The sequence below is a fragment of the Gopherus flavomarginatus genome, chromosome 20 (assembly GCF_025201925.1).
Source record: "Gopherus flavomarginatus isolate rGopFla2 chromosome 20, rGopFla2.mat.asm, whole genome shotgun sequence".
Classification (NCBI taxonomy): Eukaryota; Metazoa; Chordata; order Testudines; family Testudinidae; genus Gopherus; species Gopherus flavomarginatus.
In genome coordinates, this window is record NC_066636.1 from 18,861,869 (window position 1) to 18,889,257 (window position 27,389).

A 27,389-nucleotide genomic window follows, 5' to 3' on the forward strand; every position below is an offset into this window, starting at 1 on the left:
CGGACCGGTGGCCAGGACCCGGGCTGTGTGCGTGCCACTGAAAATCAGCTCGTGTGCCGCCTTCGGCACGCATGCCATAGGTTGCCTACCCCTGAACTAGTCCATGTGGTAGAGTTGCCAAAGCCATGTCAGAGGTGAAGAGGCTCAGTAGATGGAGAACATCCTAGCCACATGTATGGATTTTCCACAATACAGGTCACAAAGCAATTATTAGCAACCCGGGAGATCAAACAAACTATGGACACTCCTTGCAGGGGGTAACCTGTTTTCCATGGCTGCACAAAATTGGGTTGGTATCTTGCAATGCTGCTCCCATAAGTCTTATGCAAAGACATTAGCACACCAGCAGTCAGAAATGACCTGATATCGCCTTGTGCCATGGAGAAGGCCAGCCATGGAGCCAAGTGCTGCTGCTGTTATAAAATGTGACCTGAGTGAGGTCAGCCTTTGCCACCTGCAGCGCTTGGACCAAGGACACGATGCAGAGATGAAAGGCCTGATTCTCTCTTCCACTGCACAGCCATTTACCCCTGTGCAAAGTAGGTGTATAATGTTGCTCAGTCAGAATAGTAGCAGTTTTCAGCCGAGGTATACATGACTGCACAGGATGCACAGTAGCAGGGAGTCAGGCCCAAAGGCTGTAAATGTAGCTGCAGGTATGGGATGAATGACTGAATGAGCAAGAATGCAGAGTGAACCTGGAATCCACGCCCTCAGGTGCCAGTGCCAGCACAGCACTGGGAATCACATCTGCTGCCCTGCTCTACTCCACAGGCCATGGGGGAGCCCTGATTCTGGATCTGACCTCCTTTGTAATAGGATTTGCAGACACCTATTGACGGAAGCCTTGTGGGATACAGTTTCAGAGAGAGGTCACACATCTGTAGAGCAGATGAAATGCATTCTCATCTCTCCAATTCAGCAGTGAGGTTGCTATGACAATCCAGATCTAATCTCATCTGTAAACAGTGCATGTAATAGAAATTACACATCCTCTTCCAAAAGGAAAAAATATATATTCAATTGTCTGCAAAGTTTAGGCTCAGGCCTTGGCTACACTGGAGAGTTACAGTGCTGGTGGTGGCTTTACAGCGCTGTAGCTCACTCCCCGTCCACGCTGGCAAGACACACAGAACGCTGTATCTCCCTGGCTACGGCGCTGCTTGTACTCCACTCAACGAGAGGAATAAAGAGAACAGCGCTGGGGTGCCAGTGTAAACAGTGATTAATCTTACTACGCTGTAACTGACCTCTGGAAGCTTCCCATAATGCTTTTAAGTAAAGAACTCTCTTTGTTTTGTTGTGATGCTTCTGTTTGTTTTGTTGTGAACTGGGGGCTCCCGGAGCTGCTTATCTAAAAAACCCAACACAGCTCCTGTTTGCTGTGAATGGGCTCCCTTTGGAAGGCCCGCAGCTAGTGTTTGCTTGAAGAGAGAGGGAAGGAAGGGGCTTGTGGGGAGTCCCTTTCGAACAGCTGCTTATCTGGCCTGTGAGGAAAAAAATAAACAGCTGCTGTTTGCTTTTAGTGAGTGAGAGAGGGGTGGGGGAGGGGGTCAGGACTTGCAAGACATGGAGCTGAAACAGTGTCAGCTCCAAAAATCCCCTCTTTCTCCCCCCACGCTCCCTGTCACACTCCACCCCACCCCGCTCTTTTGAAAAGTACGTTGCAGCCACTTGAAGGCTGGGATAGCTGCCCACAGTGCACCGCTCCCAACAGCGCTGCAGACGCTGCATGTGTGGCCACAACAGTGCGCTGGCGGCTGTCAGTGTGGCCACACTGCAGCGCTTTCCCTACACAGCTGTACGAAGACAGCTTCAACTCCCAGCGCTGTACAGCTGCAAGTGTAGTCAGATCAGTCTGTTCAGCAGAGTCAGGTGTGGGATACTTAGCCAGCAACAGAAATTCAAAGCCACCCTGATTACAGATAAAACAAACTCTCAGGCCCTGATGCTTCAAAATCTGACTCATGAGGGTGGAGCCCTGAATCTCTGCAAAGCCCCAAGTGGGATCCATATGTGCCTAGGGGTCCACTTCAATTAATCAGGTTACAAGGTTCGGGCTATAGTTAGTCAAAGAGAAGCTGGTAAAAATGTGGGGTCCATCAGTGTGTTGCAGGGCCAGGTGGAAAAACGATCACCGGTGGGACAGGAGTGAGAAATCACATGATTGTGAAAATGTAACCATTTGGGGAGCTAGTCCCCAGTTATTTCTTTATCTTTGTGATTTGGAACAACCACCAAAGCATTTCTTTCCCTGGGCTAAATTTGCAGTTGTACTTGGGTGGTTCGATGAGGCTGCCTTGTGTCACTGCTTCCCCTCGTTTGGGGAGAGCGCCAGGTGAGTGACTGATGGATCTTGGGCAGCCCCAGTTGGCAGGCAATGTCTGACTCTACTGTTTGTTACCTGAAGTTTGTGAAATTCACCCTGTGCAGCTGGGGTGATCAGGTGCCCAGTTTTTGACTGGAAAGTCCAGTTGAAAGGGGACCAGACAGTGTCCGGTCAGATTTACTGACCGGACATTCAACGTTACTGCAGATGTAACGTTACTGACTGGACATTCAATGTTACTGTGGGCGAGGAAGGCGGGAATGTGCTGGGTCATCACCCGCACCAGCCTCTACTCAGCTGGGGCCGCCTCCTACCTTCGTTGGGTGGCTGGAGCTCCCAACCAGGGCTCCACATGTGAGTCCCTCCTGACTTGGGAGGCTAGGGATGGAAGGGTAAAAGCAGTGAGCAACAGCAGGAGGGGGGGAAGAGGAGTGGATGGGCGGAGCCTTAGGGGAAGAGATGGGGCTTTTGGGGGAAATAGATGGGGCAGAGGAGGTTCTGCCACTCCTGCTGGAGTGTCTGGTTTTTAAATATTACCTCGTTGGAAACCCTACTCACATCCCATCTAAGCCCTCAGAAAAGATGGGGTGCCTCAGCTCCCACTACCCCAGCATTGGATCCCCTCCACTGCTCTATTTCACCAGTTCCCTCTCTCCTTTGCCTTCCAGAGTGAAGGGGTGAAAGGGAGCGGTGGAGAGGGGGGGCTGGAAGGCAGGAAGAAAGCAGAGGAAATAAATGGATGATGAGGTAGATGGAATGGGGGGGAGTGTAGAACAAGAAGTGGGAGGTCTTGGTGAATGGGGGCTGTGCTCACAGATTTTAATTTTCATTTCTGTCAGCCATTGAATGGTGGGGTGGGGAATTGCTATGCCCACCTGCTGAGAGCAGGGGTCCCGTGGGGAGGGATGCCATCTCCTGGGAACAGGTGCCCGCAAGGTTGGTACAGTAGTCACCTAGCATGTTGCTGGTACAGCAGTGGGGAGGAACAGGTTAAACCAGTCCTGACCCCCCTGGACTGTCTCATTTGGGACAGGGTTAAGCGTAGTTCTGCTCCCCTTCATTCATACCATAATGACAACACACTGATAACTGCATTTCCTCACCCTGCATTCAGTACTAAAGTGATTTGTAACCCAACACCAGCCAAAGTTGATTATTTTGAGCAACGCTGTTCTATCTGCTGGATATTTAAGCAGAGTAGATTTGTTCAGGTAAATACAGGTTGCTCCTGAAGTGTCTCCTCAGCATTCATTCATTTCATTCAGACCCTGATTGAATCTGTAACCCTTCAGAGGATGCAGCAGGCAAATAAATATTCATCCTTGCAAGCATGTCATTGCTGTGCAGTCTCTGTTCCAAGGGTTACTCGTAATAGGAGTGATGCTGATTTATAGCAGCTGAAGATCTGGCCTGATTTGCACTGCTATGGAACCTTTCATCTGTGGATCTCAGGGTCCATCTCAGCACCCACAGGCCTGGATTAATCTTTTGTGGGCCACGGTGCCAGGCCCATAGCCTCCCCCCTGCCCCGCTCTGTCCACATTGACGTCCCACCCCACTCAGCCTCTTCCCCCAGAGGCTGTGTCTGCACTCCACTCCGAGGCCCCACTCGCACTTGGCCTCTTCCCTCCCAAGGGCCCGTCTGCCATTTGAATGGGGTGAGGCGGCAGAGAGGAGCATCCGCCAGCAAAAACAAAAGTCAGTGGCTGTGGTTGGGATTATGCCTCATTAGCATATTCAAAGTGCCAATATTCATATGCTAATGTGCACCTAGAGGGCATTTCTGCTCAGCCCTGTGCACCCAGGAAAGTGCATGGGTGCTCTGACAATCCCACTCCAGGCTGGGTGCTCAGGCGGCTGAGGTTAAACCAAACACCAGCTTAGAGAGCATGCTGGGTGCCCAAATACCAATGAAGCAGGCACTGGACTGGGACTCAGGAGAGGTAGGTTCTAGTCTCTGCATGAGCACTGGCCTGCTGTGTGACCTTAAGTAAATTGCTTCCCTGATCTGTGCCTCAGTTTCCCCTTGACCTTTTTTTGTCTTGTCTATTTAGCTTGTTAGCTCAGGGAGGCAGGCTCTGTCTCTCATTCTGTGTTCAGGCAGAAACCTGCACAACAGGGCCTTGATCTCAGCTGGGATCTCTAGGTTTTACCATAATACTGATGATCACTTAAACCCCAAAAGGGAGGTCCCAGTGACCATTTGCACCTGTCTGAGCTTTTGAAAATGTTGACCCTACTGTTTATTTTTTAACTCCAAATCATGTGCTGTAGGGTCTGGGAAGGGAAGGAAAAGCACCTGATTTTAGTGGTCCAGGGCTGGGGACTGAAAATCAGCCTGCAGCCGTAGTGAACATCCCTAGTTTGATACAGTCACAGTAAAAGTGAAAGCAGAGGTCCTGTCATTTCCTCATTCACAGTCCCATGTGACAAGCCTGGCAGGGCAAATCGAACTCCTTCTTGGCATGCAGCTAGAGCAGGAAGGGTGTTAGGGTTCACTCAGCCGCCAGCCTTGGGAGGAGAATTTAGGGGAATTCTTGCTGCCTGCTGATCAGTTCAGGATTCCTGCCTAGAAATCTCCACCGGGCGAACTCCCATCAGGTATGTTAGGCTTTTTCTTTTTCCCCTTGTACTTTAAATCTCCTCTTTGTTGCGTTTTGAAACAATGTGTTTGAGGAAGTAAAATCCAGAAATGGCATTTTGTATTTTGCTTGTAGAGAGTTTGCATCTGCAGACACCCATGTGTTTCAGTCTTGTTGTCTTTCTATCCACATATAAACCTCTCTCTCTTCCAATAACCCCCTCTAGCTATCTATTCAACACACACTCTTTTTCATTCGCCATACATCCCCTCTATCTATTCTCATACACCCTCTGTCTGTCTGTCTCTGTCTTTCTAGCCCCATACGCCCCTCCATCTTCCTTTCTAGGCTGGCGTGTTCAAAAGAACTTAGGTGAGAGTCAGTGGGATTTGGGTGCCTATCTCCCTTGAAAATCACTTGGGCTCCTTTGAAAATCCAAGTCCTCTTCACCTAAATCTCTCTGGGCCAGATCCTCAGCTGGTGTAAATCAGCTTTGCTCTAGTGACCACAATGGAGTGACCCCAGTTTACGCCACCTAGGGATCAAACTCATTGACCTCAGTGAAACTACATCAATTCCCACCCCAGCTGGGAATGTCTCTGACTTTCGCTAGCTCTATCCCTCCCTCCGCGCTGGATCACTTATCCCAGGCTCTGATGCCCATGTCCAGGTCCAAGATCCAGTTCAGGAGCTGTAGCAGTAACCGGGTGATATTATCCATCGACCCAGCTCTCTTTTCCTTTCAAGTTGTTGTCGTATGGGGTTCCAGGAAGCCCCTTCACCTGCCCCTTCACCCCCAAGAGGTACAAGCCACTGGATGTCTCAGTGTGAGAGCTGCTGCAGGATCACTGTTTCCTTCTTGATACTTTGCTCATGGCAGAGAGAGTGGAGAAATCTCAGCAAGTCAGTGCTGGATCTTTTGCACCATCACTGAGTGGAGGAAATGGAGACACTTGACTCTAACCATGCAGATATTATCTTTCACCAGCATGCTCTTCCCCCCCCCAGCAAAGAAGAATGAAGCTGTTGGCTTGTATTGTCTTGGCCTCTCTTGCTGCTGCTGCTACTGCACATCTACACACAGACCCGACGCTGGATAACCACTGGGAGCTCTGGAAGAAAACCTATGGCAAGCAATACAGCCACAAGGTGGGCTCTGTGTGGCTGTGGGGTTAAAATGGGGGAGGGGGATTTCTGTCACCATCTCCCCTCAGGTCAGCAGGTATCTAGCTGTAGAACTATAACTCATTTATACTGGAGATGGTTTCCTCCTGGCTGCATAGTAAGCTGGGGGCTGTGCTTTGGTTCCAGAAAGAGGAAGGGGAACGGCGCGTGACCTGGGAAAAGAACCTCAAGCTTGTTATGCTGCATAACCTCGAGCACTCACTGGGGCTGCATTCCTATGAGCTGGGCATGAACCACCTGGCAGACATGGTAAGTTGAAAAAAAATCGCTACAGACCAAGTGACTGGGCATCTGGCAATTGTCTGTATTTCCCTGGGGGCGTCGTGACCAGAGAATGTAACTTAATCAGGGACAGAATAAGCTCCAGTCAGTCCAGGGTCAGTATGAGCCATGCAGAGGTCGGCCCACAAACCATAGCACCCCTGTGCGTCCTCCAGCAGCAACTTGCCCACTGCTCCTGAGAGCTGTGAAATCTTTGTTCTACTTGCTTGGGTCAGGGGTTTGTGTGGGAAATCTGCCATCAGGGAAGTATTCCTCATTTTTTTATGTGGAGGTACTCCATCCCCTGCTAGCCCGCTGCTGGAGTGACCCCCTCCCTGCAGCATATTTCTGTATAAATGGCATCCTCCAAGCAGCATGACCTTGCACATACAGTGCATGTGAGGCCAAAGATGTGGGAATCCCATTTCGGCATGTTCCTGCTTCTCTACCTTACTCTGTCTGCCACCCTCCCTACCCCCATGAGAAATGTCACGTGTGGAATAACACATGACCTGTCTGCTAGGCCATTGCTGGTTAAAGAAGTTGCTCCTTTAACTGAAATTGCAGGGGCTTGTGTCTCAGATCCATTTACTGCCAGCACCAAGCATTCAGAATGTAGGAGTCAGGCCCCTAAAATCATGGGGGGCTTAAAAATCCTGGGATTTAAAAAAATGCTAAGTCTGGGGACTCTTTTTATTTGCCTCTGGGCTTTGCCCTTGTAAGAGAGATGTTTTCATGCAGTTCTCCACAGCTATACAAGAGATGGAAACTTTTCTTTTTTTTTTTTTTAAAGCTGAGTTTCTTGTGCAATCTGATCCCCTCCCCCCACATTGGTGCTTTAAGGAAAACATCAGATATTGTGACACTCTCAATAAAATCAAGAGTCTTGGCAATGCTGGTGCTTCTGGGTAGAGCTTTGTGAATAAGAGATTTTTTTGGTTTGGTGGCTGAAAAATCAATCAATCAATCAAAAGTTTGTTTCGGATGGACCTGAAATGACAATGGTGAAATGAAAAAAAGTTTAAAACAATTAATTTAGGGTCATACAACACATTTTGTTTAGTTTTCTAGATTGTTTTATCTTTTTTAAAAAAATAAATAAATGAACTGGCAGTAAAATTTGAACTGAAAAGTCATTTTGAATCCAAACATTTGGACTAGTTTTGAATTTTTTTTTCACGGCTGAAATAATTTTACAAATTCAAGGTGAATTCACACAATATTTCAGTCGACCCAAATATGCATTTTTCGGCACCCCTGCCCCCAAATTGTCTGACAGCACTAGTCCTGGGTTCTATGATCCCCAGCAATGTGTGGTGGGAGGAGGATTAGCATGTGGAGAATCACAGAATCCAGAGTTCCCGGCAAACCAAGTTACAACATGTGCTATTGAGTCAGTCCGGCGATCCCCAGCATTCAGACGTGCTCATATTTTTCACTGCATCAAGGAAAACACTGTATCAATGAACAAAAGTTGAATGTGAGCCACAGAGTTTGTATCTGAATGTCCCCAGTGTTTGGGGCCAGTCTGTACATCGAAGGGGATGTCAGTTGAAGGGGTGTGTGTGTTCTTTTAACTAGACCAGTGAGGAAGTGGCTGCTTTATTAACTGGAGTGAAAATTCCCCACCGACCTGACCGGAATTCCACCTACAGGCCACGCCCTGGCAGCAAAGTGCCTGACTCCATGGACTGGAGGGACAAAGGATGTGTTACGGATGTGAAATATCAGGTGGGAGGCTCATATCTGTTCCCCTCCTGACATGGATGCCCATCACAGCAGTGGCTGAGCGCATCTTTCTGGCTTTTTCAGGGGGCCTGTGGTGCCTGCTGGGCTTTCAGTGCTGTCGGTGCCCTAGAAGCCCAGGTGAAACTGAAAACTGGAAACTTGGTGTCTCTCAGTGCACAGAATCTGGTCGACTGTACCATTACATACGGGAACTATGGCTGCAGCGGTGGATATATGACGAACGCCTTCCAGTACATCATCGATAATAACGGCATTGATTCAGATGCTTCCTATCCGTACACAGCTCAGGTGGGTATCCAAGTTTCAAACAGACACAGAGAGGGTCTGTCTACACTGCACACTAAGCCTGAGTTCTGACTCCGATTTGAGCCCAGGCTCCCCTTCCATCCACACACAAATCAGCCTGACTCAGGTCAGCAAGCACTCAAGCCCCAGGTCCTGTGACAGTGCTAGAGGGGTGGGTCAGAGTCTGAGTCCTGCTGACTTGGGTCCAAACCATGTCATTTTGCAGTGTGGACGCACCTCAAGCTGCAGACCAAAGTCAGAAAGTCTGTATGGTGCAGTTAGCATAGCTGTGACACCTGGATCCAGCAACTGTAAACTCAGGTTTACAATGCAGTGTGGATGCTCAAGCCTGGGCTTGGAAACACTGGGTATGTCTACACTGCAATGTAAGCGCAGGGTTTGAACTCAGGCTCAAGCCTCAACCCCTTCCCATCTACACACAAATTGTGCTAATCAATGGCTCGGACCCAGGAAGGTCCAAGCCTGCGTCAATCATTTTGACAGCTCATTCTGAAATGACATTTAAAAGGTTTCATTTGACCGGAATGAATTTTTTATTTATTTATTTTTTGTTTCAGTGAAGAAATAATAATGAAAAAATTCTACTTCGATTTGAAACAGATTTTTTAAATTTTATTTTTCCGTGTAAGTCACTGAACCAAAAAATTGATTAGTCCCTCAGCTCTGATCTCAATGGCCAGAGGCAGAAGGAATGCCCCAAAGGGAGCAGCAGTGGTCTAAGAAATGAGAGGGATTCAGACAACGGAGGGGAATAGAAGGGAGATAAAATAAAAATGGTGCGATTGGTCAGATGTTCAAGCCAGAGACCAAAATGTCCCTTCTTCATCTGCCAGAATGGAACGTGTCACTATAACCCTGCCACGCAAGCTGCCACCTGCTCCAAGTTTGTTGAGCTCCCGTATGCCAATGAAGAAGCCCTGAAGGATGCCGTCGCCAATATCGGACCTGTGTCTGTCATCATAGATGCTAGACAGCCTTCGTTTTTCCTGTATAAGTCAGGTACGTTCTGTAAGCTAGAACACCTCCTGCCCAGTGCAGTACGTAGTTTGAAGCAGTGATGCCTTTGCTTTCCGTGGACTGTCTCTTTATATTTAAAGGGGAATGTGGAGGAAGTTTCTATTTGTTCTGCAGCATGTTACTCAGGAGACACGTACACCGTGCTCTTCCCATGGAGACCTGGCTTGTTTTCTTGTTATATCGTGGAATCCTTTGAACCCTCAATAAATTGCAGTAATTATAAAACAGAAGCTCCAGGTGGGTGAAAGCACGTTTTGCATTTTTTGAGTGGCTCAATCATGTGACCGCTTGGTTCAATGTGTGTTACATGTCCCCCTCTGGCAGCTGGCTAGAGGATAACAGCCTAGTCCTGCTAGAAGCTAATCTCTTTTGTTCTATACAAACAATGTCTATATGTCTATAGTATGGCATGTCTATACTGCACATCACAGCTGGTGGCGTGCAGGGGAGGTGTAGCTACACACGGCAGCGAAAAGCAGCCTGTGTCCGCACTGCACTGTGTAGCTATGCACAGCATTGGAAGGTTCTGGCACTGGAGGCAGTGGGAGCTGTCAGAGTTTTTCGCTACTAGCCAGAGCAGGCTCCAGCCTTTTTGCCGCCCCAAGTGGCGAAGCGGAAAAAAAAAAAACAGATAAAGCTGCGATCGGCTTCATTCTTCGGTGGCAATTCGGCAGTGGGTCCTTTGCTCCGAGAGGGACTGAGATACCCGCCGCTGAAGACCCAACGTGCCGCCCCTTTCCATTCACCGCCCCTATCCATTCACCGCCCCAAGCACCTGCTTCATTTGCTTGTGTCTGGCGCCGGCCCTGCAACTACCTCCTGCTGCTGGAGACTTTCCCTATGGCAGAAAAATGCCATAGCAGCGGGGAGGTGGCAGCATATGACACTGCTAAAAATAGCAGTGTAGCCAGGGAGGCCTACTTGGGCATGTAGAGAGCCATGTAGGATATATACTCTAAGGGTTCAGGTGTGTCTTTACTCCTCTAAGCCGTCTACGCTGCGTTTATACCTGTGTGGAGCGTATATAGTCTACACGCTGCCATAAGGAGTGGGCAGTGTGGACACACCCTAGATTGGAAGCTCTTTGGGCAAGGACTATCTTTTTGTTCTGTGTTTGTACAGCCCCGAGCACCACGGTGTCTGGTCTATGTCTGGGGCTGGCAGGTGCTACTGTAACACAGATTAATAATAACAACAAATGACCGGAGATGCTCCTTTAGTTCGAAAGTTGCTTCAAGGGCTAATGACCCCAGGTTCAATTCCTGGTGTCTTACAGTGTCATTAAAATAGCACCCCAGTGTGGACCCTTCACTCATGTTAATGTAATGCCAATGCACTGGGGTGGGCAGCAAGGACTGGGACTTCTGGATCTTAACCCATGAGCCTTTCTTGCTGGAGCTGAAAGGCCCAACCTCTTTTAGACAAGGCTGTGGCAGGCTCATCAACCTTTCTGTGGCCCAGGCACCACTAGAGGGAGACAGAATGCCCCACCGAGTGGGCATGGCTTATATTAACCTGTGCTTTTTAAAATTTGTTTTGTGGGTTTTATTTACCTTAGCCCTATCGGGCACCGTCCACAAGTGCTGGAACAATTTGTACATTGCGGGTGCTGAGAACCATTGATCCAAAATGTAAACCCTGTATATGATGGGAACCACTTCAAGCCACGGGGTGCAGCAGCGTCCCCAGCACCCATGGCACCTCAGACATTGTGGGGCCAATTTTATGCTGCACCAGACTCAGCTCAGGTCAGCTCTAAAATGGCCTTCAGCCTAGTTCTGGGGTTGAGACGACTCGTGGGATAATTTAGGCATCCTCGGGTGTTGCATAAGATATGGCAGCCCAAGTCAAGCTACATTGGGAGCAGCGCCCCACAGACTTGCTGTAGCCCCTAACCCCGACTGGAATGTCCCTACACCAGAGCTTCCAGAAGGGGGCCTCCCAAGACAGTTTGTGGACATCTGACTCGGTTCCTGTTCTGGGGGAATTCTCTCCTGGCTGGATTTGGGGATTTTAAGTGAACATTGTGAGGGGACCATAGTGGGAGGAAGATTCCTTCCCGGCATTAATGGGAGTTGGGATACTGAAATAGCTCAAGGGACGGATGGGATAATGGAGGCTTTCATTGCTAGGGGGATAGTTCAGCTCTACTCGTCGGATGTCCTTTCCTAGCTGACATCTCTTCGGTGGCCTATAGAGGGTCTGCGTCTAGTTGTTGGGGGAGATGCCCACCTCACACTAGCCAAGCTGGCCGCCTCAGTAGGAGAGCCAATGATTGTACAAGGCCATGGAAACTAAACTTCCCAGTGGACAGTGCACTGGACTGGGGCTTAGGAGAGCTGGGTTCTATTCCCAGGGCAAGGCACTGCTTGCTCTGTGCTTCAGTGTCCCCATCTGCACAATGGAGATAATGAGATGGACCCGCTTTGTGACCTATTGACAAAAAGAGTGAGGGATTGTTGTTATTACCCCCTTACAGGGGACCAGATTAGAGGCATATTGGTACCATGTGGGTGCTGTTGCTCACAACAACTTTACTGAGCAGAGAAGTCTCTGCTGGCTTTTCTCCCTCCCACGTGATCGCACGTTCTTTCCTTCCAGGAGTCTACGATGATCCACGTTGCACTGGTGACATGAATCATGCGGTTCTAGTTATTGGCTATGGCACCCTGGATGGGAAGGACTTTTGGCTTGTGAAAAACAGGTAAAAAAAAATCCATCACTGAGCTGTATTTATCTATAGAATAACGTGCTCCTGGGTTATGCATGGGGCATGAGTAAGCTGTGTAGAGCTGTGCATGTATGTGTCTGTACTAGTGCGAATTGGATGCACTTTGTTAAACAGCTTGAAACACATAAGAAAATGGGGGACGGGAACCCTGCCTATAAACAAAGATGTTTTAGTCTCTTAATGTTTAATTCTGTGTTATTTCTCTTTCCAACAGCTGGGGCGTAAAGTTCGGTGACAAAGGGTACATTCGAATGTCCAGGAACAAAGGAAATCAGTGTGGGATTGCCAGCTATGGTTCTTATCCACAAATATAGAGGGACGCTCTGCTTCAGAATGCACTCTGGAGATGTGGTCTCTTAAGATGCTAATCTTAGCCTTGCTGTAATCTAACTGCTCTGTTTGAGAACAATGTAAGGGCTCTAATGGCAAAATCCTCCCATCAGATCCATCTGACAGATCTGAGACAAGCAGCTGAAATGATGAATGATCATGATTGGTCTGGTCCAGAATTTGGGCACTTTTAGCTCACTCTCCCTATCTCACAGGAGTGTTTGTAATTGATTAATGTCTATGCATTGCTTTGCGCATGTAAACTGCTATTTCAGTGCCAGGTATTGTCACTACCACTGTCTCAAAATGTGTTGGAGTGAAGGCCGTGTCGCTAGTCCACGCCGTTTGTGAAGCAGTAGAGTTGCCGAAGCCACTTCAGAAGTGAAGAGGAGAAGCAGATGGATCAACACATCTCTAGCCACATATATCAATTTTCCACAATACAGGTCACAAAGCAATCATTAGCAACCTGGGAGAGCAAGCAAACTATGGACATTCCTTGCAGAGGGTAACGTGTTTTCCAAGGATACACAAAATTGGGTTGGTATCTTATGCAAAGACCTTAGCATGTCAGCAGTCAGAAGCCACGGAGAAGGCCAGCCATGGAACAAAGTGCTGCTGCTGTTATAAAATGTGAGCTACAGAGTGAGGTCAGCCTTTGCCACCTGAAGTGCTTGGACCAAGGACACAGTGCAGAGATGAAAGGCCTGATTCTCTCTTCCACTGCACAGCCATTTACACCTGTGCAAAGTAGGTGTATAGCATTGCTGAATCAGAATAGCAGCAGTTTTCAGCAGAGGTATACATGACTGCACATGATGCACAGTAGCAGGGAGTCAGGCCCAAAGACTGTAAATGTAGCTGCAGGTATGGGACGAGCGATTGCATGGGCAAGAATGCAGGGAAAGGTGAACCTGTAATCCACATCCCTAACTGCCAGTGCCAGCACAGCACTGGGAATCACATCTGCTGCCCTGCTCTACTCCACAGGCCATGGGGGAGCCCTGATTCTGGATCTGACCTACTTTGCTCTACTTTGGAATAGGATTTGCAGATACCTATTGACCGAATTCTTGCAGGATACAGTTTCAGAGTGAGGTCACACATCTCTACAGCACAGGAAATGCATTCTCTTCTCTCCAATTCAGCAGTGAGGTTCCTGTGATGATCCAAATCTATTCTCATCTGTAAACAATGCATGTAATAGAAATTACACATCCTCTTCCAAAAAGAAAAAATATATATTCAATTGTCTAAGAGGTTTAGGCTCAGTCTGTTCAGCTGGACCAGGTGTGGGATACTTAGCCAGCAACAGAAATTCAAAGCCACCCTGATTACAGATGAAACAAACTCTCAGGCTCTGTTACTGCAAAATCTGATTCATGAGGCTGGAGCCCTGAATCTCTGCAAAGCCTCAAGAGGGCTCCATATGGGCACAGGTGTCCACTTGAATTAATCAGGTTATAAGATCAGGGCTTCAGTTAATCAAAGGGAAGCCGGCAAAAATGTGGGATCCATCAGTGTGTTGCAGAACCAGGTGGAAAAACGAACACTTGTGGGACAGGAGTGAGAAATCACATCTTTGTGAAAATGTAACCATTTGGGGAGCTTGTCCCCAGTTATTTTTTAATCTTTGTGGCTGGTTTTAGGAAATATAATCTGTCAGTTGCAAAAAAGCCAACGACCCAACAAACCCACAAAAAAACCCACTAATGGATGAATTTGGAACAACTGAGCAACATCGACTCAGTGAAATATTATGAGATTTGCAACCAGCACCAAAGCATTTCTTGCCCTGGGCTAAATTTGCACTTTTACTTGGGAGGTTCCATGTGACTGTCTTGTGTCACTGCTTCCCCTCGTTTGAGGGGAGCGCCAGGTGAGTGACTGATGGATCGTGGGCAGCCCCCATTGCTAGGCAAAATCTGACTTTCTACTGTTTGTTACCTGAACTTTTAGGGTGAAATTCACCCTGTGCAGAGGGCCAGCACAAGGTCTAGACGCCACTCTAGGGTGATCAGGTGCCCAATTTTTGACTGGAAAGTCCAGATGAAAAGGGGACCAGACACTCAAAGTCCGGTTACTGCGGGTGAGGGAGGTGGGGAGGCACCGGGTCATTACCCACACCAGCCTCTACTCAGGTGGGGCCGCCTCCTACCTTCGTTCTGTGGTTGGAGCTCCCAGCTCCGGCTCCACAGGCGAGTCCCTTCTGACCCGGATGGCAGAGGATGGAAGGGGAAAAGCAGCGAGCAACAGGGGGAGGGGGGAAGATGAGTGAATGGAGTGGGGTGTCAGGGGAAGAGAGAGGGCAGAGGTGGGAGTTTTGGGGAAAACAGGTGGGGCAGGGGAGGTTCTGGCACTTCTGATGGAGTGTCTGGTTTTTAAATATTATCTAGTTGGCAACCCTACTCACATCCCACCTAAGCCCTCAAAAAAGATGGGGTGCCCCAGCTCCCACTACCCCAGCATGGGATCTCCTCCACTGCACCATCTCATCAGTTCACTCTCTGTTTGCCTTCCAGATTGAAGGGGTGAAAGGGAGTGGTGGAGAGGGGGGCTGGAAGGCAGGAAGGAAGCAGAGGAAATATATGGATGATGGGGTAGATGGAATAGGGGAGGTGAAGAGCAAGATGCGGGAGGCCTGGATGAATGGAGACTGTGCTCACAGATATTAATCTTCATTTCCGTCAACTACTGAATGGTAGGGTGTCTCCTGTCGACAATGCGAACGCCGCTCGTTGGGGATGGAAGTATTTTGTCAGCAAAAATGCCAACACACAGTAGCCACACTACCCGACCATTATCGACACGGCTGTATCAACACGGCTGTATCAACACGGGAGTGTTGCTAAAAGCTGTGTAGTGTAGATATAGCCTTAGTAATTTTCAGCTCTTTGCAGGCTGAGATAGAAACACGGCCCCACCTCAAGTGATTTCAGCTCTCAGTGAATTTTAGCTCTTAGCAGGCTGGGTAGAAACACAGTCCAACCATATATGATTTCAGCTCTGATTGAGCGCTTAAAATAACAAAAAGGCTCCTAATGAAACCTATTTAGCTCTTTCTTTGAACAGTGGGGAGTAACAGGTTAAACCAGTCCTGGGACCCCTAGGGAGAGTCCACACCTCCTGGCTGGGACACCTGTCCTCCTACTTTCACAGGGCTCTGGCATTTGAGCCCCTGGCTTAACGAGGTCCTTTTAGCTGGGGGTGACCCCCTCATTTGGGACAGGGTGAACCGCAGTTCTGCTCCCCTTCATTCAAACCATAATGACAACACACTGATAACAGCATTTCCCCACCCTGCATTCAGTACTAAAGTGATTTGTAACCCAACACCAGCCACAGTTGATTATTTTGAGAAACACTGTTCTATCTGCTGGATATCTAAGCAGAGTAGGGTTTGTTCATGTAAATACAGTTTCCTCCTGAAGTCTCCCTTCTACATTCATTCAGTTCATTCAGACCCTGATTACATCTGTAACCCTTTAGAGGCTGCAGCAGGCAAATATTCATCCTTCCAAGAGTTCATTGCTATGCAGTCTGTGTTCCAAGGGTTATTCATAAATAGGAGTGATGCTGATTTACTGAAGATGTAGCCCAATTAGCTTTTGCACTGTTATAGAACCTTTCATCTGTGGATATCAGGGTCCATCTCAGCACCTTCAGGACCAGATTAATCTTTTGAGGGCCATGGTGCCAGAACCGAGGCCCCACTCCCTGCTCTGTCCACTGCTCCATATTGATGCCCTGCCCCGCTCTGCCTCTTCCCCAGAGGCCGGGTCATGCCCCACCCTAGACCCCACTCGCACTTGGCCTCTTCCCTCTCAAGGCCCCGCCTGCAGTTTGAACAGGGTGAGAGGGCGGCAAAAACAAAAACCAGCTGGCAAAAACAAAAATCAGAGGCTGTGGTTGGGATTCTAGGCCTCATTAGCATATTCAAAGTGCCAATATCCATATGCTAATATGCACCTAGAGGGCATTTCTGCTCAGCCCTGTGCACCCAGGAAAGACCATGGGTGCTCTGACAATCCCACTCAAGGCTGGGTGCTCAGGCAGTTGAAGCTAACCCAGACACTGGCTCAGCAAGCATGCTGGGTGCCCAAAATGCCAGTGAAGCAGGCACTGGACTGGGACTTAGGAGACTTGGGTTCTAATCCCTGCACTAGCACTGCCCTGCTGTGTGATCTTGGGCAAACTGCTTCCCTGATCTGTGGCTCAGTTTCCCCTGCCCTTTGTTTGTCTTGTCTATTTAGCTTGTTAGCTCAGGGAGGCAGGCTCTGTCTTTCCCTGTGCATTCATGCAGAACCCTGCACAACAGGGCCCCGATTGCTAGGTTTTACCATAATACCTATGATTACTTAAATCCCAAAAGGGAGGTCCCAGTGACCGTTTGCACCTGTCTGGGCTTTTGAAAATGTTGACCCAACTAGTTTATTTTTTAACTCTCCAAATCATGTGCTGTAGGGTCTGGGAAGGGAAGGAAAAACACGTGATTTTAGTGGTCTTGGTCTGGGGCTGGGGACTGAAAATCAGCCTGCAGCCGTAGTGAACATCCCTAGTTTGATACAGTCACAGTAAAAGTGAAAGCAGAGGTCCTGCCATTTCCTCATTCACAGTCCCATGTGACGAGCCTGGCAGGACAAACCGAACTCCTTCTTCTTGGCATGCAGTTAGAGCAGGAAGGGTGTTAGGGTTCACTCAGGAACCAACCTTGGGGGTAGAATTTAGGGGAATTCTTGCTGCCTGCTGATCAGTTCAAGATTCCTGCCTAGAAATCTCCACCAGGCGAACTCCCGTCAGGTATGTTTGGCTTTTTCTTTTTCCCCTTGTACTTTAAATCTCCTCTTTGTCGTGTTTGGAACAATGTGTTTGAGGAAGTAAAATCCAGAAATGGCGTTTTGTATTTTGCCTGTAGAGAGTTTGCATCTGCAGTCACCCACGTGTATCAGTCTCGTCTTTCTAGCCCCATATAAACCTCTCTCTCTTCCAATAACCCCCTCTAGCTATCTATTCAACACTCCCTCTCTCTCATTCGCCATACATCCCCTCTATCTATTCTCATACACCCTCTCTGTCTGTCTCTTTCTGTCTTTCTAGCCCCATACACCCCTCCATCTTCCTTTCTAGGCTGGTGTGTTCAGAGGAACCTAGGGGAGTTAGGTGAGAGTTAATGGGATTTGGGTGCCGAACTCCTTTCAAAATCGCTTGCTCTCCTTTGAAAATCCAAATCCTCTTCACTTAAATCTCTCTGGGCCAGCTCCTCAGCTGGTGTAATTCAGCTTCGCTCCAGTGACTACAATGGAGTGACACCGTTTACACCACCTAGAGATCAAGCTCATTAACCTCAGTGAAGCTACATCAATTCCCACTCCAGCTAGGAATGTCTCTGACTTTCGCTAGCTCTATTCCTCCCTCCCCGCTGGATCACTTATCCCAGGCTCTGATGCCCATGTCAGGTCCAAGATCCAGTTCAGGAGCTGTGGAAGTAGCCGGGTGATATTATCCATTGACGCAGCTCTCTTTTTTCCTTTCAAGTCTGTTGTTGTCGTATGGGGTTACAGGAAGCCCCTTCACCTGCCCCCTCACACCCAAGAGGTACAACCTGCGGGATGGCTCAGTGTGAGAGCTGCTGCAGGATCATTGTTTCCTTCTTGATACTTGGCTCATGGCAGAGAGAGTGGAGAAATCTCAGCAAGTCAGTGCTGGATCTTTTGCACCATCACTGAGTGGAGGAAATGGAGACACTTGACTTAACCACGCAGATATTATCTTTCACCAGCCTGCTCTTTTTTTTTTTTTTTTTTCTCTCCACTAGCTGAGCAGTATGAAGTTGTTGGTTTGTATCTTCTTGGCCTCTCTTGCTGCTGCTGCTACTGCACATCTACATACAGACCCGATGCTGGATAACCACTGGGGGCTCTGGAAGAAAACCTATGGCAAGCAATACAGCCACAAGGTGGGCTCTGTGCAGCTGTGGGGTTAATGCGGGGGAGAGGAATTTCCATCACCATCTCTCCTCATTTCAGCACGTATCCGTGATCTTAGCATGCCAGCCCTATGCCAGCTCTCACTGAGAACGCTGCCTCCTGCTCTTCTGGAGATTGCAAAGCTCTCTCTGCTTTCAGAAGTGTGTGCAGTTTTAATGAACATTGGGCCTTGTATGTACCCTCCACCTTGCCTAAACCATCACGAGGTTACCTGATTTTTTAAAGCGTGTTTTGTTTGGGATATATTAGAGCCAGGTGAAATTTTTCATGCAACTCTTTTCTGGTTTTTGGGTGGAAAAATGCAGATTTGGGTTGACAGAAAAAAATGGGGAATTCGGCTTGATTTTGGCAAATTGTTTCAATTGAATTAAAAAAAAATGAGACGGAAAGGTGGGAAAAATGGTTCATTTCAGCATTTAATAAATGAACCCTTTTGTGTAGTGTTGCTGTGTGCTATTAAAAAAGCTCCTGCACACCACTCCAGAACTAGCTGCATTTGGGGTCGGGGAAGGACTCAATCTTGCCACGCTTAGCTTGTTAAGACTCCCCTTTATTTATTAGGCAGTTTTGCTTGAGTGAGTGTTGCAGGATTTGAGCAACATTTTTGCAAAGCAAAAATTCCTGGGGGATAAAAAAGCGCAGTAGAACTATAACTCATTTATACTGCAGATGGTTTCCTCCTGGCTACTGCATAGTAAGCTGGGGGCTGTGTTTTGGTTCCAGAAAGAGGAAGGGGAACGGCGCGTGACCTGGGAAAAGAACCTCAAGCTCGTTATGCTGCATAACCTTGAGCACTCACTGGGGCTGCATTCCTATGAGCTGGGCATGAACCACCTGGCAGACATGGTAAGTTAAAAAAAATATCGCTACAGACCAAGTAGCACGATCTGTCTTGTTTTGGCAGTCCAAGGCATAGTGACCATCTCTTCCACAATTGTAACAGAAACCTTCTCGCTGGCTATCATCCCTCCTGCTACTCTCCCCTCTTGAGGACGGCACAGGATGTCCCTGAGCCTTCATCATGGCCGCTTCTCAGGTCAAATCTCTCAGTGATGCTGCCACTGCCATGGGGCGTCTTCCATCTCTCCAAACACTGTGGTGGTGTGACTCCCTGCCATCTTCGGCTGCACCACTGCATCCGCTTGCAACAATCACTCTTCCTCTTCACGTATCTCTCGAATGAGCTTGTTAAATGGGGGTGGGTTTGGGGCCCGCTCCATCAGCTGCAGTCGCCAGAACATCAACCCATCTTCTCGGGTGCCCCGAAGGATTTGGTCCAACCTAGTGGAATCAATGCGCTTGGTGGGGATGCCCTCCTTCCGCACTACCTGCTGTAGCAAATCCTCTAGTCTCCTGATGAAATCTGACAATCGTTCGTGGGGCTCCTGATAGGTATGGCGGAAACAATAATACAGGTCTTCACTGCTATCAGTAGCACCGCAGACACTCTCAAGAGCGGTTAAATAGTCTTGCACTGTGGCAGCTCTCTGTGAGTCTTTCAGGGCTCGGATAATTCACATGGCAGGTCTCCTCAGACTCTCAAGCACACGTTTCCGCTTCTCAGCATCAGAGCATTTCCATTCTTGGATAAGTGGCACCGTAAAATCCCTCCAGGTCTAGTAATCATCCTCCCCTGAAGGTACTGGTGACACCCCTGAGAAAGAACGTAACCACTTGTATGGAGCACTGTCATATACCGGCTTCAATGCACCTTTGAGAGCATTTCACAACTCTTTGGTCCATCCCACCAGACTGGATGCTGCAGGTGTTGGAGCCTCGCCTGATGCCAAAATTAATTCTTCTCTTGTCCGCTTTTCATCCACCATCAGAGCTTGCAATTTCTGCGCGAAAGAATCCACCTCAAGTGACATGGGCACACTAGGAGGGGACTGCTCTGCCCCCAGAATTGTCCAGGGGATACCTTCTACTTGCACCTCTTTGGGCACTTGATCAAGATCTGCTTCCTTGGAGTGAGTACATAGTGCTACCATGCCCTTCACTTTGCAGTTGTAAATATGGGTGTGGACCCTTACCCTCCCCAGTATTTCAGTTCTCTCCTCAATTTCATTTGGTTCCACTTCTTCTGGGAACCCCACCACCAGCACAACTTTAGTTACTGGGATTCGTGCCCCTCGGCACAGGTCCTCTAATAATGCTCTCTCCATTTTTTTTTTAAACTGAGATGAAAGTCACTCAGGAGTTTCTTTGCTCTGTGAAGAAGAGCCCAGGGTGCGCAACGTAGGGGTGTGTGTGTGTGTGTGTACTGCAAAGTCCCCGCATGGGCCACCAAGTGTAACTTTAGCACCCTCATGGCCAAGATGGAGTCTGCTCTGCAGGCAGCTCTGGCCAAGAGAAGGCGTGCGCAGGAATACAGCAGGAGAAATCCCTTCGACCCCAGGGGCACCTGTTCCAAACCCCCCAGAGTGAACACACACACCCACAGGAAAAGGACAATGGACATAACAAGGGAAATATTTATTTACAGAGGGATGAGAGGAGAAAAATAACAAGGGGAAATATAGCGGAGGGTAAAACAGGGCTGCATTCAAACTAAGGCCCCACGGGCTCAGTGGTAGCACAGTCTGGAAGGGCAGACACTGAGCAGTGTGTCTGCACACGTTGTTCAGGAGGCCTGAGCAAAGTTCCAGTCCAGTGCTGAGTCTTTGGTGCTCCCGGTCGTCTTTGGCGCCAGTGAACTTTTCCCCCGACAAACCCCTCCGGTGCCCTCTTCCGCCGCTCTCTGCAAAGCCACACAGAGCGCCCACCTCCCCACTGAACTATCTAGCAAGCCCCCCTCTTTGTTCCCCATGCAGAGTCACAAGCCCCAGTACTCACAGCCCCACGCAGCTCTGGGCAGCAGTGACACTGGGTCCAGCTCCGGCCTGTCCTTCCCTGGCACCGGTGGTTCCTCCTGGCTCCTGTCCTGGGCTGTCCTCGGTCGGGCCTGTCCTTCTCAGGCAGGTTCTCCCTGCTTCACTTTTCCAGGGCCTGCCGACTGCCTCTCTCCCTGGAGCTCCAGTGCTGCCCCCCTGGAGTTTCCCTCCTTTCTTCTCACTCTCTCCCTCCCTCCTGGGAAAAAGATCTAATGCTCTCTAAACCCCAAAGGGGTTACATGGGAATTATCTTTGCTCCTCTGGGGGTGCTGTGGCTAGAGAATGTAACTGAATCAGGGGCAGAATAAGCTCCAGCCAATCCAGGGTCAGTATGAGCCATGCAGAGGCAGGCCCACAAACCACAGTGCCCCTGTGCGTCCTCCAGCAGTAACCTGCCCCCGTCGCTGTTCCCGAGGAAGCTGAGCAAATCTTTGTTCTACTTGCTTGGGTCAGGGGTGTGTATGGGAAATCTGCCATCGGGGGGGTAGTCCTTAATTTTTTAAGTGCAGGTAATCAGCCCGCTGCTGGAGTGACCCACTCCTCCCAGCGTGTTTCTGTATCAAATGGCATCCTCCAAGCAGTGTGACCTTGCACATACAGTGCATGTGAGGTCAAAAGGGTGGGAATCCCATTCCCGCAGGTTCCTGCTTCTCTACCTTACTCTGTCTGCCACCCGCCCTTACCCCCATGAGAAATGTCATGTGTGGAATAACACACAACCTGTCTGCTAGGCTGTTGCTGGTGAAAGAAGTTGCTCCTTTAATTGAAATTGCAGGGGCTTGTGCCTGAGATCCTGTTACTGCCAGCACCAAGCATTCAGAATTTAGGAGTCAGGCCCCTAAAATTATGGGGGGCTGAAAAATCCTGGGATTTGAAGAATGTCTAAGTCTGGGGGTTCTTTTTATTTGCCTCTGGGTTTTGCGCTTTTAAGAGAGAGGTTTTCCTGCAATTCTCCACAGCTATATGAGAGATGGAAACTTAAAAAAAAAAGCTGAAATTCTTGTGCAATCTCACAACCGCCTCCCCTCCACACTGGTGCTTTAAGGAAAACACCAGATATTGTGACACTTTCAATAAAATGAAGAAACTTGGCAATGCTGGTGCTCCTGGGTAGAGCTATGTGAAGAATAGATTTTTTTGGGTTGGTGGCCAAAAAAATCAATCAATCAAAAGTTAGTTCCAGGTGGATCCGAAATAGCAGTGGTGAAATGAAAAAAAGATTAAAACAATTCATTTAGAGTCAGACAACACATTTAGTTTTCTAGATTATTTTACCTTTTTTTAAAAAAAAATAAATGAAATGGAAGTAAAATTTGAACTGAAAAGTCATTTTGAACCCAAACATTTTGAATAATTTTGAATTTTTTTTTCCTGGCTGAAACAATTTTTCAAATTCAAGGTGAGTTCATGCAATGTTTCAGTTGACCCAATAGGCATTTTTTAAGCCAAAAAAAAAAAAAGGGTTTTGTTTGAAAACTTTTTAACAGTGCTAGTCCTGGGTTCTATCCCCAGCAATGTCCTGGGGGAGGAGGATTAGCATGTGAAGAATCACAGAATCCAGAGTTCCCAGCAAACAAAGCTACAGCATGTGCTATTGTGTCAGCCCGGCTGATCCCCAGCATTCAGGCATGCTCATATTTTTCACTGCATCAAGGAAAACACTGTATCAACGAACAAGAGTTGAACCTGAACCACAGAGTTTGTATCTGAATGTCCCCAGTGTTCGCGGCTAGTCTGTACATCGAAGGGGATGTCAGTCTGAAGAGGTGTGTGTGTTCTTTTAACTAGACCAGTGAAGAAGTGGCTGCTTTGTTAACTGGAGTGAAAATTCCCCACCGACCTGACCGGAATTCTACCTACAGGCCTCGCCCTGGCAGCAAAGTGCCTGACTCCATGGACTGGAGGGACAAGGGATGTGTTACGGATGTGAAAAATCAGGTGGGAAGCTCAATCTGTTCCCCTCTTGACATGGGTGCCCATCACAGCACTGGCTGAACGCATCTCTCTGTTTTTTTTTAGCTGGCCTGTGGGGCCTGCTGGGCTTTCAGTGCTGTCGGTGCCCTAGAAGCCCAGGTGAAACTGAAAACTGGAAACCTGGTATCTCTCAGCGCACAGAACCTAGTCGACTGTTCCATTATGTACGGGAACCATGGCTGCAGCGGCGGACTTATGACCCAAGCCTTCCAGTACATCATCGATAATGACGGCATTGATTCGGACTCCGCCTATCCATACACCGCTCAGGTTGGTATCCAGGTTTAAGACACATAGACAGTCTGTCTACACTGCATACTAAGCCCGGGTTCTGACTCCGATTTGAGCCCAGGCTCCCCTTCCATCCACACACACATCAGCCTGACTCAGGTCAGCAAGCGCTCAGGCCCCAGGTCCTATGATCTGGGTGGTGGGTCGGAGTCCGAGTCAGAGTCCTGCTGAGTTGAGTCCACATCTTGTCATTTTGCAGAGTGGGTGCAGCAAAAGCTGCAGACCTGAGTCAGAAGATCTGTGCAGGGCAGTATGGACACATTAGCACAGCTGTGAGATCTGGGCCCAGCAATTGTAAACCCAGGTTTACAGTGCAGTGTGGATGCTGAAGAGTGGGCTTGGAAACACTGAGTCCAAAAGCCCAGATCTCACAAACCCAGGTTTGCAATGCAGTGTAGAAATCCCCAAAAACACAGATTCCATAGTCCTTTTCTTAGTCTGTTGCTGGCATCTTGTCTTGCAAATGTGTAGCATTCTGTTCTTTGTGGCTTGTTTTACTGGGTCTTCCTGTGCTATTTGTATCAGCACAAAGAACAAGAGAAGAGGTCTGCAGGCAGTGTTCTTTAGTGGTTAAAGCAGTAGACCTTGGAGTCAGGATTCCTGGCGTGTAATCCTAATGTTGCGTGGAGAGTGGAACCTAGTGGCTAGAGCAGAGGACTTGTACTCAGGTCACTTGGGTTGTAATCTTAGCTCTGTTTTTCCTCAGTCTTCTCTGTGAAACCCAGCTAATGATACCTCCTTCTATCATAGAGGCATGGAGGCTTATAAATCCATAGATGAAATATGTCCTGCAAATTTTCATTGCTCTCATTGATGGCTGACTCCTCCTATTTCTTCTTACTTGAGTGATGGGAAAGGAGAGATATTAACACTGGCGCATCTCAATTAGAGCTGGGAAAAAAATATTTGACAAACATTAAATTGGCTAAAAATGCTCTTTTCAGTGCACCAAAACTATTTGTGAATTTGACCTAAATTTGGCAAACATTTTTGGCCAAAAACCCCACTGATTTTTTCCTCACGGAAAAGTCAAAAGTAACCATTTTGAGAGCTCATTCAGAAATGAAAGGTCAATTTGAAATGTTTCATTTGAACAAAATGAAAAATTGTTTAATTTTTCGTTTCAGGAAAAATACCCTGAAAAAATGGAATTTTGGTTTGAAACAAACCAGCGGGTTTTTTTAGGCTTTAGTCTAATTTTCTATTTGCCACTGCCAGAATGGAACGTGTCACTATAAACCTGCCACGCGAGCCGCCACCTGTTCCAAGTTCATTGAGCTCCCATATGCCAATGAAGCAGCCCTGAAGGATGCCGTCGCCAATATCGGACCTGTGTCTGTTGCCATAGATGCAAAACAGCCTTCGTTTTTCCTGTACAGATCAGGTACATTCTCTAAGCTAGAACACCTTGCGCCTGGTGCTGTATGTAGTTTGAAGCAGTGATGCCTTTGCTTTCTGTGGACTGTCTCTTTATATTTAAAGGGGAATGTGGAGGAAGTTTCTATTTGTTCGGCAGCATGTTACTGAGGAGACGCACACATCGCGCTCTTCCCATGGAGACCTGGCTTTTGTTTTCTTATTTCCTGGAATCTTTTGATCCCTCAATAAATTACAGTAATTATAAAACAAAAGCCACGGGCAACTGAAAGCACGTTTTGCTGTTTGTCCCCGCCCCTCTCACTGTTCTCTGCCCTCCCCAAGCGCTTCCCCTAGCTGCCGAATAGCTGATCTGTGGTACCTCCAAACAGCTGAGTGGAGAGCTGGGTTCTATTCCAAGGGTAACTAACTGCCTGCTCTGTGCCTCTGTTTCACCATCTGCACAGTGGAGATAATGAGACTGACCCGCTTTGTGATCTACTGATGAAAAGAGTGAGGGATTGTTGTTATTATTACCCCCCTTACAGGGGACCAGGTTAGAGGCATGTTGGTACCATGTGGGTGCTGTTGCTCACAACAACTTTGCTGAGCAGAGAAGTCCCTGTTCACTCCCTTGTGATCGCACGTTCTTTCCTTCCAGGAGTCTACGATGATCCACGTTGCACTGATGATGTGAATCATGGGGTTCTAGTTATTGGCTATGGCGCTCTGGATGGGAAGGACTTTTGGCTTGTGAAAAACAGGTAAAAGGAAAATCCATCTGAGCCGTATTTATCTATAGACTAATGTGCTCCTGGGATATGCATGTGGCATGAGTAAGCTGTGTAGAGCTGTGCATGTATGTATCTGTACTAGTGTGAATTGAACTGCACTTTGTTAAACAGCTTGAAACACATGAGAAAATGGGGGAGGGGAACCCTGCCTATAAATGCCTCTTAATGTTTAATTCTGTGTTTTTTCTCCTTCCAACAGCTGGGGTGAACACTTTGGTGACAAAGGGTACATTCGAATGTCCAGGAACAAAGGAAACCACTGTGGGATTGCCAGCTACGGTTCTTATCCACAAATATAAAGGGATGCTCTACTTCAGAATGCACTCTGGAGATGTGGTCTCTCAAACTGCTTATCTTAGCCTTGTTGTAATCTAACTGCTCTGTTTGAGAACAATGTATGGGCTCTAATGGCAAAATCCTCTCATCAGATCCATCTGACGGATCTGAGACAAGCAGCTGAAATGATGAATGATCATGATTGGTCTGGTCCAGAATTTGGGCACTTTTAGCTCACTCTCCCTATCCCACAGGGGTGTTTGTAATTGATTAATGTCTATGCATTGCTTTGTGCATGTGAAGCACTGTTTCAGTGCTAAGCATTGTCACTGCTGCTGTCTCAAAATGTGTTGGAGTGAAGGCTGTGTCACACAGATAAAGCTAGTCCATGCGATAGAGTTGCCGAAGCTATGTCAGAGGTGGAAAGGTGAAGTTGATGGAGCAACACATTCTAGCCACATTTTATCGATTTTCCATGATACAGGTTACATAGCAATCATTAGCAACTGGGGGAGAACAAGCAAACTATAGACATTCCTTGGAGGGGAGAATGTGTTTTCCAAGGCTACACAAAATTGGGTTGGTATCTTGCAATGCTGCTCCCATAAGTCTTATGCAAAGACATCATCAACCACGTTGCTTACGCCAGCAGTCAGAAATTACCTGAGATCACCTTGTGCCACGGAGAAGCTCAGCCATGGAGTGCTGCTGCTGCTATAAATTGTGACCGACAAAGTGAGGTCAGCCTTTGCCACCTGCAGCGCTTGGACCAAGGACACAGTGCAGAGATGAAAGGCCTGATTCTCTCTTCCACTGCACAGCCATTTACACCTGTGCAAAGTAGGTGTATAATGTTGCTGAATCAGAATAGCAGCAGTTTTCAGCAGAGGTATACATGACTGCACATGATGCACAGTAGCAGGGAGTCAGGCCCAAAGGCTGTAAATCTAGCTGCAGGTATGGGACGAGCGATTGCATGAGCAAGAATGCAGGAATCCACCTGGAACCTGGAATCCACATCCCCAGCTGCAAATGCCAGCTCAGCACTGGGAATCACATCTGCTGCCCTGCTCTACTCCACAGGCCGTGGGGAGCCCTGATTCTGAATCTGACCTACTTTGCCCTAATTCGGAATATGATTTGCAGACACCTATTGACCGAATCCTTGCAGGATACAGTTTCAGAGTGAGGTCACGCATCTCTACAGCACATGAAATGGATTCTCGTCTCTCCAATTCAGCAGTGAGGTTATGAAAATCCGGATCTAATCTCATTTGTAAACAATGCATGTAATAGAAATTACACATCCTCTTCCAAAAGGAAAATAATATATTCAATTGTTTGAAAA

General features: G+C 48.0%; 2 protein-coding genes and 1 long non-coding RNA gene across 5 annotated transcripts in view; all 3 read left to right on the forward strand.

Annotated features, from left to right (window-relative positions):
* Positions 1-27,389, forward strand: part of LOC127038372 (cathepsin S-like) — a 37,712-nt gene extending 10,323 nt beyond the window's left edge. Inside the window, exons 1-9 of one of the 3 annotated variants that reach the window (XR_007770625.1) lie at positions 4,832-4,930; positions 5,920-6,060; positions 6,223-6,345; positions 7,939-8,088; positions 8,170-8,394; positions 9,246-9,411; positions 12,031-12,133; positions 12,375-13,140; positions 26,782-27,389. Coding sequence is in view for 2 of the 3 variants with exons in the window: in XM_050930951.1 (XP_050786908.1) it covers positions 5,929-6,060; positions 6,223-6,345; positions 7,939-8,088; positions 8,170-8,394; positions 9,246-9,411; positions 12,031-12,133; positions 12,375-12,474 (999 nt within the window). In the remaining variant the exon portion in view is untranslated. Of the gene's footprint in view, positions 1-4,831; positions 4,931-5,919; positions 6,061-6,222; positions 6,346-7,938; positions 8,089-8,169; positions 8,395-9,245; positions 9,412-12,030; positions 12,134-12,374; positions 13,750-26,781 lie in introns of those variants that run through there. The other 2 variants (XM_050930950.1, XM_050930951.1) reach the window with 2 other exon arrangements.
* Positions 699-27,389, forward strand: LOC127038375 (uncharacterized). Its single transcript, XR_007770626.1, has 2 exons — positions 699-872; positions 27,232-27,389. It is a non-coding gene; the product is annotated as an uncharacterized LOC127038375 (long non-coding RNA).
* LOC127038373 (cathepsin S-like) lies at positions 4,835-26,086 on the forward strand. The gene is made up of 8 exons (XM_050930952.1): positions 4,835-4,930; positions 18,306-18,446; positions 19,201-19,323; positions 23,139-23,288; positions 23,370-23,594; positions 24,834-24,999; positions 25,633-25,735; positions 25,965-26,086. The coding sequence occupies exons 2-8, from the start codon at positions 18,315-18,317 to the stop codon at positions 26,062-26,064; spliced, it is 999 nt and encodes a 332-aa protein (XP_050786909.1). The 5' UTR covers positions 4,835-4,930; positions 18,306-18,314; the 3' UTR covers positions 26,065-26,086.

Excerpts from the sequence above, each read along its gene's own strand:
- LOC127038373 (XM_050930952.1), top strand. The coding sequence starts at position 18,315 with ATGAAGTTGTTGGTTTGTATCTTCTTGGCCTCTCTTGCTGCTGCTGCT. Across the intron at positions 18,447-19,200 it reads GCAAGCAATACAGCCACAAG|AAAGAGGAAGGGGAACGGCG; the intron begins GTGGGCTCTGTG and ends TTTTGGTTCCAG. Across the intron at positions 19,324-23,138 it reads TGAACCACCTGGCAGACATG|ACCAGTGAAGAAGTGGCTGC; the intron begins GTAAGTTAAAAA and ends TCTTTTAACTAG.